General features: G+C 38.8%; 1 protein-coding gene across 1 annotated transcript in view; it reads right to left on the reverse strand.

Annotated features, from left to right (window-relative positions):
- Positions 1-6,611: 6,611 nt before the first annotated feature.
- si (sucrase-isomaltase) overlaps positions 6,612-12,412 on the reverse strand; it is an 82,449-nt gene continuing 76,648 nt past the window's right edge. Inside the window, exons 41-47 of the mRNA XM_063004399.1 lie at positions 11,645-11,729; positions 9,644-9,700; positions 9,171-9,295; positions 8,374-8,462; positions 8,188-8,237; positions 6,955-7,122; positions 6,612-6,834 (exon numbers count right to left, since the gene is read on the reverse strand). Coding sequence (XP_062860469.1) covers positions 6,766-6,834; positions 6,955-7,122; positions 8,188-8,237; positions 8,374-8,462; positions 9,171-9,295; positions 9,644-9,700; positions 11,645-11,729 — 643 coding nt within the window. The 3' untranslated portion in view covers positions 6,612-6,765. The remainder of the gene's footprint in view (positions 6,835-6,954; positions 7,123-8,187; positions 8,238-8,373; positions 8,463-9,170; positions 9,296-9,643; positions 9,701-11,644; positions 11,730-12,412) is intronic.

Here is a 12,412-nt window from a genome sequence, read left to right on the forward strand (position 1 = left end):
AATTGCTTCTCTCAGCCTGATTTTTATAATTGAGAGTTTATTTTGAGTAAAAGTTAATACAATTTGTTCAGCATCTGAGAGAATCCAGGAACGATCATTATTTATCACGACTGTATTAGGTTCCTAGTTATCTATTAACATTTATTATTATTATTATTATTATTATTATTATTATTATTATTATTATTATTATTATACTATCATGCTGAAGACTTTTCTCTTGATATGTGGCTTCTGCTTTGTGTTATAGAGTCTTTGCTTATTTCTGTAGATGCGACGACAAACTGTGTTCACTGTCAAAGATTTTTTGAAGTAGTTACAATGTGCGTCTATGTGGTTACATTTATTACAAAATCATTCTTTTGATTTTTATGAAGTTTTCAATAATGTTATGGACTGTAGATGGTAAAATCCAAATCTTTGCAATTATGCATTGATATATGCTATTTGTAAACAGTTTGACTATTGGCTTATGTAGTGTTTCATCAAAGTGGTAAACATTGACTTGTTCTTGCTCTTGTACTAAGCCCTGCTTTATTATGACTAATCATGATAACATCACATTCTGAAATTATAGCTATTATTATGGAGTCCCTCACATCTTCCAGCTAAGGTTCTATTTTAAAAATGTGTTTATTAGGGTTAGGGTTTGGTTCAGCCCACTGGGGTTTTTTCCACACTAAACCTTATAGACAGTGACTGCATGGGAGCTAGGACTGACCCCAGGTGACCGAGTCCCATGTTGCTGTGCTGCACTTACTCTACCATTCAACCAGAATTGTCTCAATGTTTGTTGATCTTAACCACCAACTGTGATGTTTTGGTGCATAAAATCACATTAGTTAATTTTGTTAAGTTTATAATGTTTTGTTTGTTTATTAGGATTTTAACGTCATGTTTGACACTTTGGTTACATTCATGACAGGAACAGTAGTTACTAGTTACACAAGATTCATCAGTTCACAAGGTTGTATTGATCACAGTCATGGACAATGTAGTGTCTCCAATTCACCTCACTTGCATGTCTTTGGACTGTGAGAGGAAACCCACACAGAAAGGACCCGGACCGCCCCACCTGGGGATTGAACCCAGGACCTTCTTGCTGTAAGGCAACAGTGCTACCCACTTAGCCACCGTGCCGCCCAAGTTAATAATGAGAGAGCGTGATTGTGCACATGTATGTGAAGTGAGGTCCATGAAGACATAACCTTATTCCCACTTTACACTCCTGAGGGTTGTGGTTTATTTTTTTCCCAAGGTCATTAGGTTTACCAGCTACTGTGCTTGTTATTCCAGCTTTTTATTCAAGAACCACTGATCCACAGCGTGATGAAGAACTGTTGCTATAAAATGAGGCAGATTTTGGCAGATTTTGCCTGTTAATTGACAACCTCAAACATGCAAGAACAAAATAATAAACATGAATCTTCCACCAATCCTGTCAGCTATTTGTTCTGTTCAGTGTTGCTCCTAATGTCATCCAGCAACATAAAACTCAGAATTTGACGTCAGCTCTTTGAACTTGATGTACATTTCCTCTCTCAGACTTCTTCATCTTTATTTTTTTATTTAATGTTCTGTTTTAACCACGTCTGTCTGGGCTCCGTTTCAACCCACAATGAAGCTTTGTTTTTCACTCGAGCTGAATAAAAAAGACATTGTGTTTGCTTTGATTTGTTTGAAAATCAGATTGTCTCACTGTCGTAACAGCTCACGCTCTGACTGATGTTAGCTTATGGAAATAGAGGAGAAAACAAGGGCAGGTTCGTGAAGGATTAAAAGAAAAAATTTGCATAAAATCACAATTTTAAATCAGCAGCAGCTGGAAGAAAATTGCCCCTGAGGTGAAAGCATGTAATTTATTTCCATTTTCGTTCCCCCACTGCCCATGTGTGTTTTATTTTTTTACTCTAAAATTAACCGGTAGTGGACTTTATGAGCATTAAATGTGCCAATCAAAGTTTTATTATTTTTTTATTATTATTATTTATTTTTAATCAGTGAACAAAGTTTTAAGTAAAAGTTCCTGAAAGCTTGTCAGATGAGTTTTTCCTCATGAATACTGACTGATAAGCTTAAATAAACATCACTGTTTAACAAACTTTGTCATATAATTTATCTTTGTGGTTAATTCATCAAAAATCATCTGCATCCTTAAACTTATAACTTACAATGACTAGGCATAGCATTATGACCACCACACAGGTGAAGTGAATATCACTGATTATCTCTTCATCACGGCACCTGTTAGTGGGTGGGATATATTAGGCAGCAAGTGAACATTTTATTCTCAGAGTTAGAAGCAGGAAAAATGGGTGAGCGTGAGGATTTGAACGAGTTTGACAAGGACCAAATTGTGATGGCTAGACCAGTGGTTCCCAAGGTTTTTTCGGGGGGGTTTACTCGATGCGTAAATCAGACAACAATACAGTAGACCCTTGACTTACGAATTTAATTGTTTTTAAAGGGCTGTTCTTAAGTCAAAATGTTTGTTAGTTAAACATATTTTTCCCATAAAAAATAATGTAAATAGAATTAATCCGTGCCAGACCTCCCAAACCCCCCCCTTACCTAACCTCTCTAATGTATTAAATGCTCTTTTTTGTTATAAATACAAGTATATTTTCCCTTCATCTTAAATTATAGAGTAGACATTACTGTAATAAACAATAATAAACAACAATACACAGTAGTACTGTACATAAAACACACACCACATTTCAATACAGTACGTGTGCTGTACCATACACCATAATACATTTCCTTCTTTTTTAATAGCATCTACCAGAAACAACAATAACTCTCATATTTCTCTACTATTTTCTTCTTTATTTCAGTAGTGTTGTATTGTGTAATTTGCACGAGAGAAAGAATACTTTACTGAGCCAACTTTCTTCTTCTCTCTCACTCACTGTCCCCTCTGTCTGATACACAGTGACACCTACTGGCAGGAGTAATTATACAACAACACATTTTCTTATATTTTCTCAACACTTTGCTTTCTTTGCACATTCTTTGGGGACATTTCAATGTAGAATTTTTACAAAATATAAAGAAAACACCAAAAGAACACTGTCCGCTGTCCGAATGTTCGCTTACTATCTATCTATCTATCTATCTATCTATCTATCTATCTATCTATCTATCTATCTATCTATCTATCTATCTATCTATCTATCTATCTACCTATCTATCTATCTATCTATCTATCTATCTATCTATCTATATATATATATATATATATATATATATATATATATATATATATATATATATATATATATATATACAGAGAGAGAGAGCGAGACGGTCAGAGTCAACTTGTTTGTGACGTCACATGTTTCGCGAATTTCAGTGCGTAATCCAAAATTTGTTTGTATGGTAAACGGTTCGTAAATCAAGGGTCCACTGTATTACATTTTGGTTTTTTTAAGTCGTTACAAATGATTGCTTGTAAATCTAAATTGCATATGCTGTCATGGAAATTAACACCAATGGAGAAAAAATGTAAATATTCAGAAGAATGCCTACAATTTGGCTTTACGATTTTGACCAGCAATGGAATAGAGAAGCCAAAGTGTGTTTTGTGCAACGTTGTTCTTAGTGCAGAGTCAATGAAACCTTCAAAACTTAAGCGTCATTAATTTATATTATTATTTATTTAATATTAGTTCTGTTACAGTTTAATATTTGTTTTTAACTGTTAAATTAAAGAATTGTGTTTTGAAAAATCTATTTCACTGTGTTTTTGTTTAGTTGTAAAAGACCTAAGAAGGCTACAGGACTCTAAGTCTAAAACCTTTTTAGGATTTATCAATAATGCCTCCTAATGTAGCTGTGGCAGAGGTTGCAGCCTACTTGGCCACTGAAAAAGGGGGTCGAGACCCGGAAAAGGTTGGGAAAGAGTGGGCTACACGACTGGGTCAGAGCATCTCCAAACTGCAGCTCTTGTGGGGTGTTCCCGGTCTGCAGTGGTAAATATCTATTAAAAGTGGTCCAAGGAAGGAACAGTGGTAAACCAGCAGCAGGGTCATAGACGGCAATGGCTCATTGATGCACGTGGGGAGCAAAGGCTGGCCTGTGTGGTCCGATCCAACAGACAAGCTACTCAAACTGCTGAATAATTAATGCTGGTTCTGATAGAAAGGTGTCAGAATACACAGTGCATCACAGTTTGTTGTGTATGGGGCAGCAAAAGGGGGACCAACACAATATTAGGAACATATTATGATTCTAAGAGATTGGAGAATACAGAAAAAGGGATCCAAACATGGCATCTTAATTCAGAACCTCTCCAGATCCTCCAGGTTCCTAAATGTCTCTCATATGGACCATCCCTCTTTAGCTCATCCCACAGATTTTATGATAAAGGCTGCAGACCAATAGACTACAGTGGTCATTACAAGAAGAAAGACAATGATATTTAACTCCACACTATTGGAGTATGTGGACGTTATGAGGTTAAACCCACCTGATCTGGCTGCACATTATTTCTAAAACTTTCTACCTAACAAGCTGTGTGCACGAGCATCCTGACTGTTTGAGCATCCTGCCATGGCAGCGCCAGTCTCTCGTACCAGGGAAGCGAGACCACTGTTTTCCGCTAATTAAATAGTTGGTTTGAATGCACCTTCTCTCGAAATTCACCCTCAAATAATTATGAGCACAGTCGGATCTCTGCCATCTTGGGAAGGAAATATCTCCATTATAATCTTCATTAGCGACCACCTAGGGCACCTTCACCCTCTAAATAAACACACACACACACCACACACGCGCACACACACACACACCTCCCATATCTCACACACCTCATGCTGATTGCCAATTAGAGCAGAAATCAATTTGCAGTCCCCATTGCTAAATTGATATCATTATGTGTTTATTGTGGAATGAATAATTGATCATCGGATCATTATAGCTGAAGCCTAACCATGCGTCAAGTCGGCCTGGCAGGTCGTCGGCCAAAAAAATCTGATTGTTGATAATTAGGGGTTATTATTATTATCATCATCCTGTCAGAGACGATGCCAACGACTTTATCTGTACTGTAAGTTCAAACCTTGTAGGATGAATTCTGACAACATGCTTTATGTTTAAAAGGAAATTCTACTTACACAGATGAAGCCAAATGTTCACAGACACTCGTACAGAACACATTTTATAGATGACGAGTTTTGCAATAATACTTTACATTTGTAGTGAGACACCACAGCAGGGTTTTTCATACTTTTTTAAAGCGACCCAAAACGAAATACACTGACGCATAACATTAAGACCACTGACAAGTTAAGTGAATAACACTGATTATCTCTTCATCACAGCACCTGTTAGTAGGTGGGATATATTAGGCAGCAAGTGAACATTTTATCCTCAAAGTTGATGTTAGAAGCAGGAAAAATGGGCGAGTGTGAGGATTTGAGTGAGTTTGACAAGGGCCAAATTGTGATGGCTAGACGACTGGGTCAGAGCATCTCCAAAACTGCAGCTCTTGTGGGGTGTTCCCGGTCTGCACTCTGCACTGGTCAGTATCTATCAAAAGTGGTCCAAGGAAGGAACAGTGGTAAACCGGCGACAGGGTCATGGGCGACCAAGGCTCAATGATGCACGTGGGGAGTGAAGGCTGGCCCGTGTGGCTCGATCCAAAAGATGATCATTCTCAGCACTGCAGTGACACTGACATGGTGGTGGTGTGTTAGTGTGTGTTGTGCTGGTATGAGTGGATCAGACACAGCAGCGCTGCTGGAGTTTTTAAACACCTCACTGTCACTGCTGGACTGAGAAAAGTCCACCAACCAAAAATATATCCAGCCAACAGCGCCCGTGGGCAGCATCCTGTGACCACTGATGAAGGTCTAGAGGATGACCAACTCAAACAGCAGCAATAGATGAGCGATCGTCTCTGACTTTACATCTACAAGGTGGACCAACTAGGTAGGAGTGTCTAATAGAGTGGACAGTGAGTGGACACGGTATTTTAAAACTCCAGCAGCGCTGCTGTGTCTGATCCACTCATACCAGCACAACACACACTAACACACCACCACCATGTCAGTGTCACTGCAGTGCTGAGAATGATCCACCACCCAAATGATACCTGCTCTGTGGTGGTCCTGTGGGGGTCCTGACCATTGAAGAACAGGGTGAAAGCAGGCTAAAAAAGTATGTAGAGAAATAGATGGACTACAGTCAGTAATTGTAGAACTACAAAGTGCTTCTATATGGTAAGTGGAGCAGTGAGTGTAGAAACAAGAAGGTGGCTGATCTGTGTATGTATTGATATGAGTTATTTTTAACTATCGGCTTGTGTAGTGTTTTAGCAAAGTGATAAACATTGACTTGTTCTTGCTGTTGCTCTTGTACTAAGCCTTGTTTTTTTTTTGACTAATCATGATAACATCACACTCTGAAACCATGAAGATATGAGTCCCTCACATCTTCCAGCTAAGGTTCTATTTTAACCCAGATGTTTATTAGGGTTGAGGTCAGGGCTTTGTTCAGCCCACTGAGGTTCCTTCACACTAAACCTTTTAGACAATGACTGTAAGCAACGATTGACCCCAGGTGACCCACTGTAGTTCACAGGATGTATAATAAAGCCTCAACAAGGGGACGTTCATGTACAAGTTTATTTCGTGTTTGTGTCTGTTAAATTAATCAAGCAAAAATCAATTTACATCGTCCATTTAAACACAGCTTTAAGTTTACATCAACAGAAGTTGTGAGTGGATTTGTTTGTTGTATTTGGTGATTTTTTTCCGCCACTCAGCTCCAGCTGATGGAGAAGACTTCTGAGATCGGGTGTGAGAAAGCTGTAGGGTCGATGATCAGCTCCTAAAATACAGAAGAAAACAAATTATGCTAAATGTTAGTTATAATTTACACACACAAATAAAAATTAAACAAATAAATAGAATAATAAATAGAATAATAATATTGTAATCTGTATCTCACCTCTGTTGACTGAGTGTAGTTAAAAGGCACAGGTCTCTCAGTTTCTCCTGTCGTCATGGTAACTCTAATGATGGGGAGACTCCCAGCACCCCAAACTTTCACAACACCGAGCGTGAGCTGATCAGCTGGAGCCAAACCGTTCAGTATCACAGAGTTTGACAGCATGTTCTGAAAATAAATAAACACATCAAAACCTTTCAAATAGATTTCAGGAAAAAACTGTCTAAAGGTAAAAGTCACAGAGAAACAAAAATTGAGTCAGTGAGTGAATGGGTGAGTGAATGGGTGAGTGAGTGAGTGAATGGGTGAGTGAATGGGTGAGTGAATGGGTGAGTGAATGGGTGAGTGAGTGAATGGGTGAGTAAATGAGTGAGTGAATGGGTGAGTGAATGGGTGAGTGAATGGGTGAGTGAATGGGTGAGTGAGTGAATGGGTGAGTAAATGAGTGAGTGAATGGGTGAGTGAATGGGTGAGTGAGTGAATGGGTGAGTGAATGAGTGAGTGAATGGGTGAGTGAGTGAGTAAATGGGTGAGTGAATGAGTGAGTGAATGGGTGAGTGAATGGGTGAGTGAGTGAGTGAGTGAATGGGTGAGTGAATGAGTGAGTGAATGGGTGAGTGAGTGAATTGGTGAGTGAATGAGTGAGTGAATGGGTGAGTGAATGGGTGAGTGAGTGAATGGGTGAGTGAATGGGTGAGTGAGTGAATGGGTGGGAGTGAGTGAGTAAATGAATGAGTAAGTGACAGTGAATGAGTGAGTGAATGAGTGAGTAAATGAGTGAGTGAGTGAGTGAGTGAATGAGTGAGTGAGTAAGGGGGTGAGTGAATGAGTAAGTGAGTAAATGAGTGAGTGAGTGAGTGAATGAGTGAGTGAGTAAGGGGGAAAGTGAGTGAATGAGTAAGTGAGTAAATGAGTGAGTGAGTGAATGAGTGAGTTAGTGAGTGAGTGAGTGAGTAAGGGGGAAAGTGAGTGAATGAGTAAGTGAGTAAATGAGTGAGTGAGTAAGGAAGTGAGTGAGTGAGTGAGTGAGTGAGTGAATGAGTAAATGAGTGAGTTAGTGAGTGAGTGAGTGAGTAAGGGGGAAAGTGAGTGAATGAGTAAGTGAGTAAATGAGTGAGTAAGGAAGTGAGTGAGTGAGTGAGTGAGTGAATGAGTAAATGAGTGAGTGAGTAAGGAAGTGAGTGAGTGAGTTAGTGAATGAGTAAATGAGTGAGTGAGTGAGTGATTCTGTACCTTGTCGACACTGAAGGTTGTGAGGAGATACTGTTTCTTCTCATAAGTATCTACAGAAACACAAACATTCATTACAACAATAAAAACTTAAAGGTGTAGATTTTTGGATGGATGGATTGATGGACAGACGGACGGATAGATAGATAGATGATAGATAGTTTAGGGTGCACTAGTAAAAATCCTCACCGATTCCTTCTCCATCATCCCAGAACAAAGAACCTTTAGCTGTTCCGTCATCATCCAGAGCAACAATCAGACCCATAGGATTATTACGACTACACACACACACACACACACACACACAAACACACACACACACACACACACACACACAAATAAATAAATACATTTACAGTTATATGTAAACACGAATTATTTTTTAAATGCAAACTACAATGTAACCCACAGTGTAAACAACAGTATAAACCACAGTGTAAACTACAGTGTAAATGACTGTGCATACCACAGTACAGTGTAAACTACAGTTTAAACAAAAGTGTAAAATACAGTGTAAATAGCAGTGTAAACCACATTGTAAACAAAAGTGTAAACCACAGTGTAAACAACAATGTAAGCAACAGTATAAACAGCAGCGTAAACTACAGTGTAAACTACAGTGTAAACAACAGTGTAAACAACAATGTAAACCACAGTGTGAACAACCATGTTTATGACTGTGTAAACCACAGCGTTAACCACGGGTGTAAATGACTGTGTAAACTACAGTTTAAACTACAGTGTAAAATACAGTTTAAACAAAAGTGTAAAACACAGTGTAAACAGCAGTGTAAACCACATTGTAAACAAAAGTGTAAACCACAGTGTAAACTACAGTGTTAACTACAGTGTAAACCACAGCACAAACAAGAACATTGTAAACAACAGTGTAAATAACAGTGTAAACAACAGTGTAAACGAGTGTAGATGTTAATATCATTGTTTATGTTTAGGGATTGAGATGAAAGAGGGTGACAGGTTCCTACCTGTAGAAGGTGTTGTTCTCTGGTTTCTGCCATGGTAGAATAAATCCTCCTCTTACATGGAGGTTGATGTGTTCGAGTGGGGTGTGCATGGTGATGAACTCGCCCCTCACACTCACCTTCACTGCCTGAATGGTAAAATACCAAAATGATTAGCATGCTTTTATATACACATTATACACATGTACAGTGTGGGTACAAAATATTTGAACCTTATTGTTCTTTTTTTTAATTATACATCACAAACAATCTGAGTAACACAGAATGAAAGTTTTTTTTTTTTTTTAAAGCTCCCTCTGTTAGGTGTGGCCACAGTGGATCATTCATCCTCACTCATGAGCAAAAACGTATTCTAACGTAATGAAACGTAAATAAAGCAGCAGATTTTTACTGAGAGAAACTTGAAACACTGGAAGCTTTACATGAAGTGGTACATGTGGTGAGATAAAGAGGCAGTGTGGTGCAGGTTCACATACCGTGTGGTAATCATACCAGCGAGCATTTGGGACGTAGCCTCTAACCTCAGTCTGTCCCTAAAAAAGTTAAATAAATAAATAAATTAATAAATAATACATCAATAATTAAAAGAACAACATCGCAAACAATAAGAAAATGCAATCAGCACAGTACTGATAATCAAATAATCAACTATTGTAGCTTTGCACAAATAAATAGTTCATTCATTCATTCATTGTCTGTTTTACCACGGCTTTATCCTGATCAGGGTTGTGGTGGGTGCAGTTCACTGGATGAAAAGGAGAAAACACTCTGGACAGGTCGCCACTCCATCACAGAGCAAACACACTGATACCCCTTTTCCACTGACGCGGATCCGGCTCTGTTCCAGTTTGTGAATTTGATTTAGAACCGGTTCCGTGTGTTTCCACCGAAAAAAAAGAGGTTCCAGACAGCGAACTAGCATTCTAATCTGGCACCACAGAATACTTGGTTTTTTAGTGCAATCCGTGACAACATCTGTGGGTGTGGGTTCTTTTCACATGAGACATTATAACATTATATAGAATTTAAACCCCTTTCATCTTTTAAAGTTCACCTGATTACATTTTGAGCCAGTTTGCCGCTGATATTCACTGATGAAGAAATGAAAAGATGAACTGTGTGATATGACGTGGTAAAAGTGACCCGGACAGTACAAAAAACTCTTAACGTGAAAAATAAAGCGTAACGTGGCTTGTTGTACTAAAACAATGGCCGATGAATTTGGGCAGTACAGATCACTTATAACCAGTACAGAGCGCTTATAACCAGTACAAACAGAGAAGTTTAGTGTTACTGTGTCGTACTTTTAGTACATTCAGCCACGTTACACTTTATTTACGTTAAGCTTTTTCCGACTCTCGAGAGAAGCGGACTCAGAACCCCGAGCTGCAGAACCACCACATGTGAAGTAAATCCAGCTAAACACAGATACATGTGGAGCTTTTATACTGGATTTGATGGTTATTTCACACAGATGTTTGTTCGTGTCGTGGAACTTTAGTGATGTTTTATCGCTCAAGTCGAGCGCTCACGTCTTGTTCTCACGTCAATGAACTAAAGAAAACAACAACTGTGACAAACGTCTACGTCTTCGCATCACTGATAGTTGAGCTTTGATGCTTTTAGCATAAAAACGAACATCTGTAACAACAGCACAAATGCTTGCACATAATCTACATCTCAACCATCATGTTAATCTTTACTTTTGTTGTGTAACGCCCACCGTTGATGACGCAGGCCTGGTTCCCAAAAACTGGTGGAAACGGGGGTCAGTTCTCTACAAAACACCAAGGTTCGAAGAAACCTGAACAGAACCGGTTCAAGAACCAGGGTTCCTTTGGTGTAAAAGCACTATTAGTAGCTGGTGAGGTTGCACCAAAATGTTCTTTTTATTTTGTCACAAACTTTCTCCTTTCTTTCCTGCTTTTATTTCTGCTTCTGGATTTCAGGTTGCCACTCCATCACAGGGCAAACACACCTAAGACAATTTTGTATCTCCAATTAACCTGACTGCATGTTTTGAACTGTGGGAAGAAAACCGAAATTTATTCCACTATTTTTTAGATGGTGTAGTTGTATTTTTTTTTGTTCTCTATAGTCATTGTGGCCACTTCTGCTAATCTGGTTGCTATCCGTGTCCAAACTGATACCCATGATTCCCTTTTTTCTTGTCAGAAAGCATTTTGGATGTAACCTGTGGTGGACTGAGTAGCTGGTGATGTTTGTTTTATTTTGTGTCAAAAACTTCTCTTTTTTTCTATTCTTTTTCTTGCTTTTATTTCGGCTTTTGGATTTTTTTAGTCTTTCTCAGCGCACTTGGGTTTTGGTGTGTCTTCCTGATCTGATACAGCTGGCTGAGTGATTGGCTTTGAATCCCCACCACCCAGGTTCAAACCCAGCTTTGGGCTGCTGCTCTATTTGCTTGATTATTGATTGTTTATTGTGTGTGTGTGTGTGTGTGTGTGTGTGTGTTTTACCATATCCATAACAGGAGTAATGAGCAGTGCTGGACCCCACAAGAACTGTTTGTAAATGTCCCATGTCACTCTGTCATTCACAAACCTGCAACACAAACACAATCATCTGTGATCTGCTCCTTACAAGCAACTTACAAGTATGACAAAATACAGTGCAAGCAGTTTAGGGTTAAGGGCCTTGCTCAGGGGCCAAATGATGAAAACTTGGAATTGTGATGGGGATTGAACAAGCAACCTTCTGATTATCAGACCAGTATCTACACCACTGAGCCACCTCTGGCTACTCAACACTTTTCTCCACCTGATACAGTATTATGTTCAATTTGTTAAAGCTGCCGCAAGTTGCATCTAAACTAATTAAATAATTGAGCTCTGATCAATGTACATGATATGACCAAAAGTATTTGGACACGTATCTGACCATGAGCCTGTTTAACAATTCATTTCAAACAACAGAGTGACCTTTATTTGATCGTTTCAGCTAGAACAGTCAGCACTCTTCTGAGAAGGCTTCTCACAAGACTTTGAAGTATGCATGTGGGAATTTGTGCCCATTCCAAAAGAGAATTTGTATGGTCAGCAATTCCTCAGTTAATGTTCCAGTTCATTCCAGAACTGTTCAGTAGGGCTGAGGTCAGGACTCTGTGCAGGTCACTGGAGTTTCTTTAAATCGAGCTTTTCTTCATGTCTATATAGATCTTGCTTTGTGCACAGGGGCACAGTCATGCTGAAATAGGAAAGGACCTTCCCTAAACTACTTATTTTATT

This window comes from Trichomycterus rosablanca, chromosome 11, assembly GCF_030014385.1.
Source record: "Trichomycterus rosablanca isolate fTriRos1 chromosome 11, fTriRos1.hap1, whole genome shotgun sequence".
NCBI classification, from domain to species: Eukaryota; Metazoa; Chordata; class Actinopteri; order Siluriformes; family Trichomycteridae; genus Trichomycterus; species Trichomycterus rosablanca.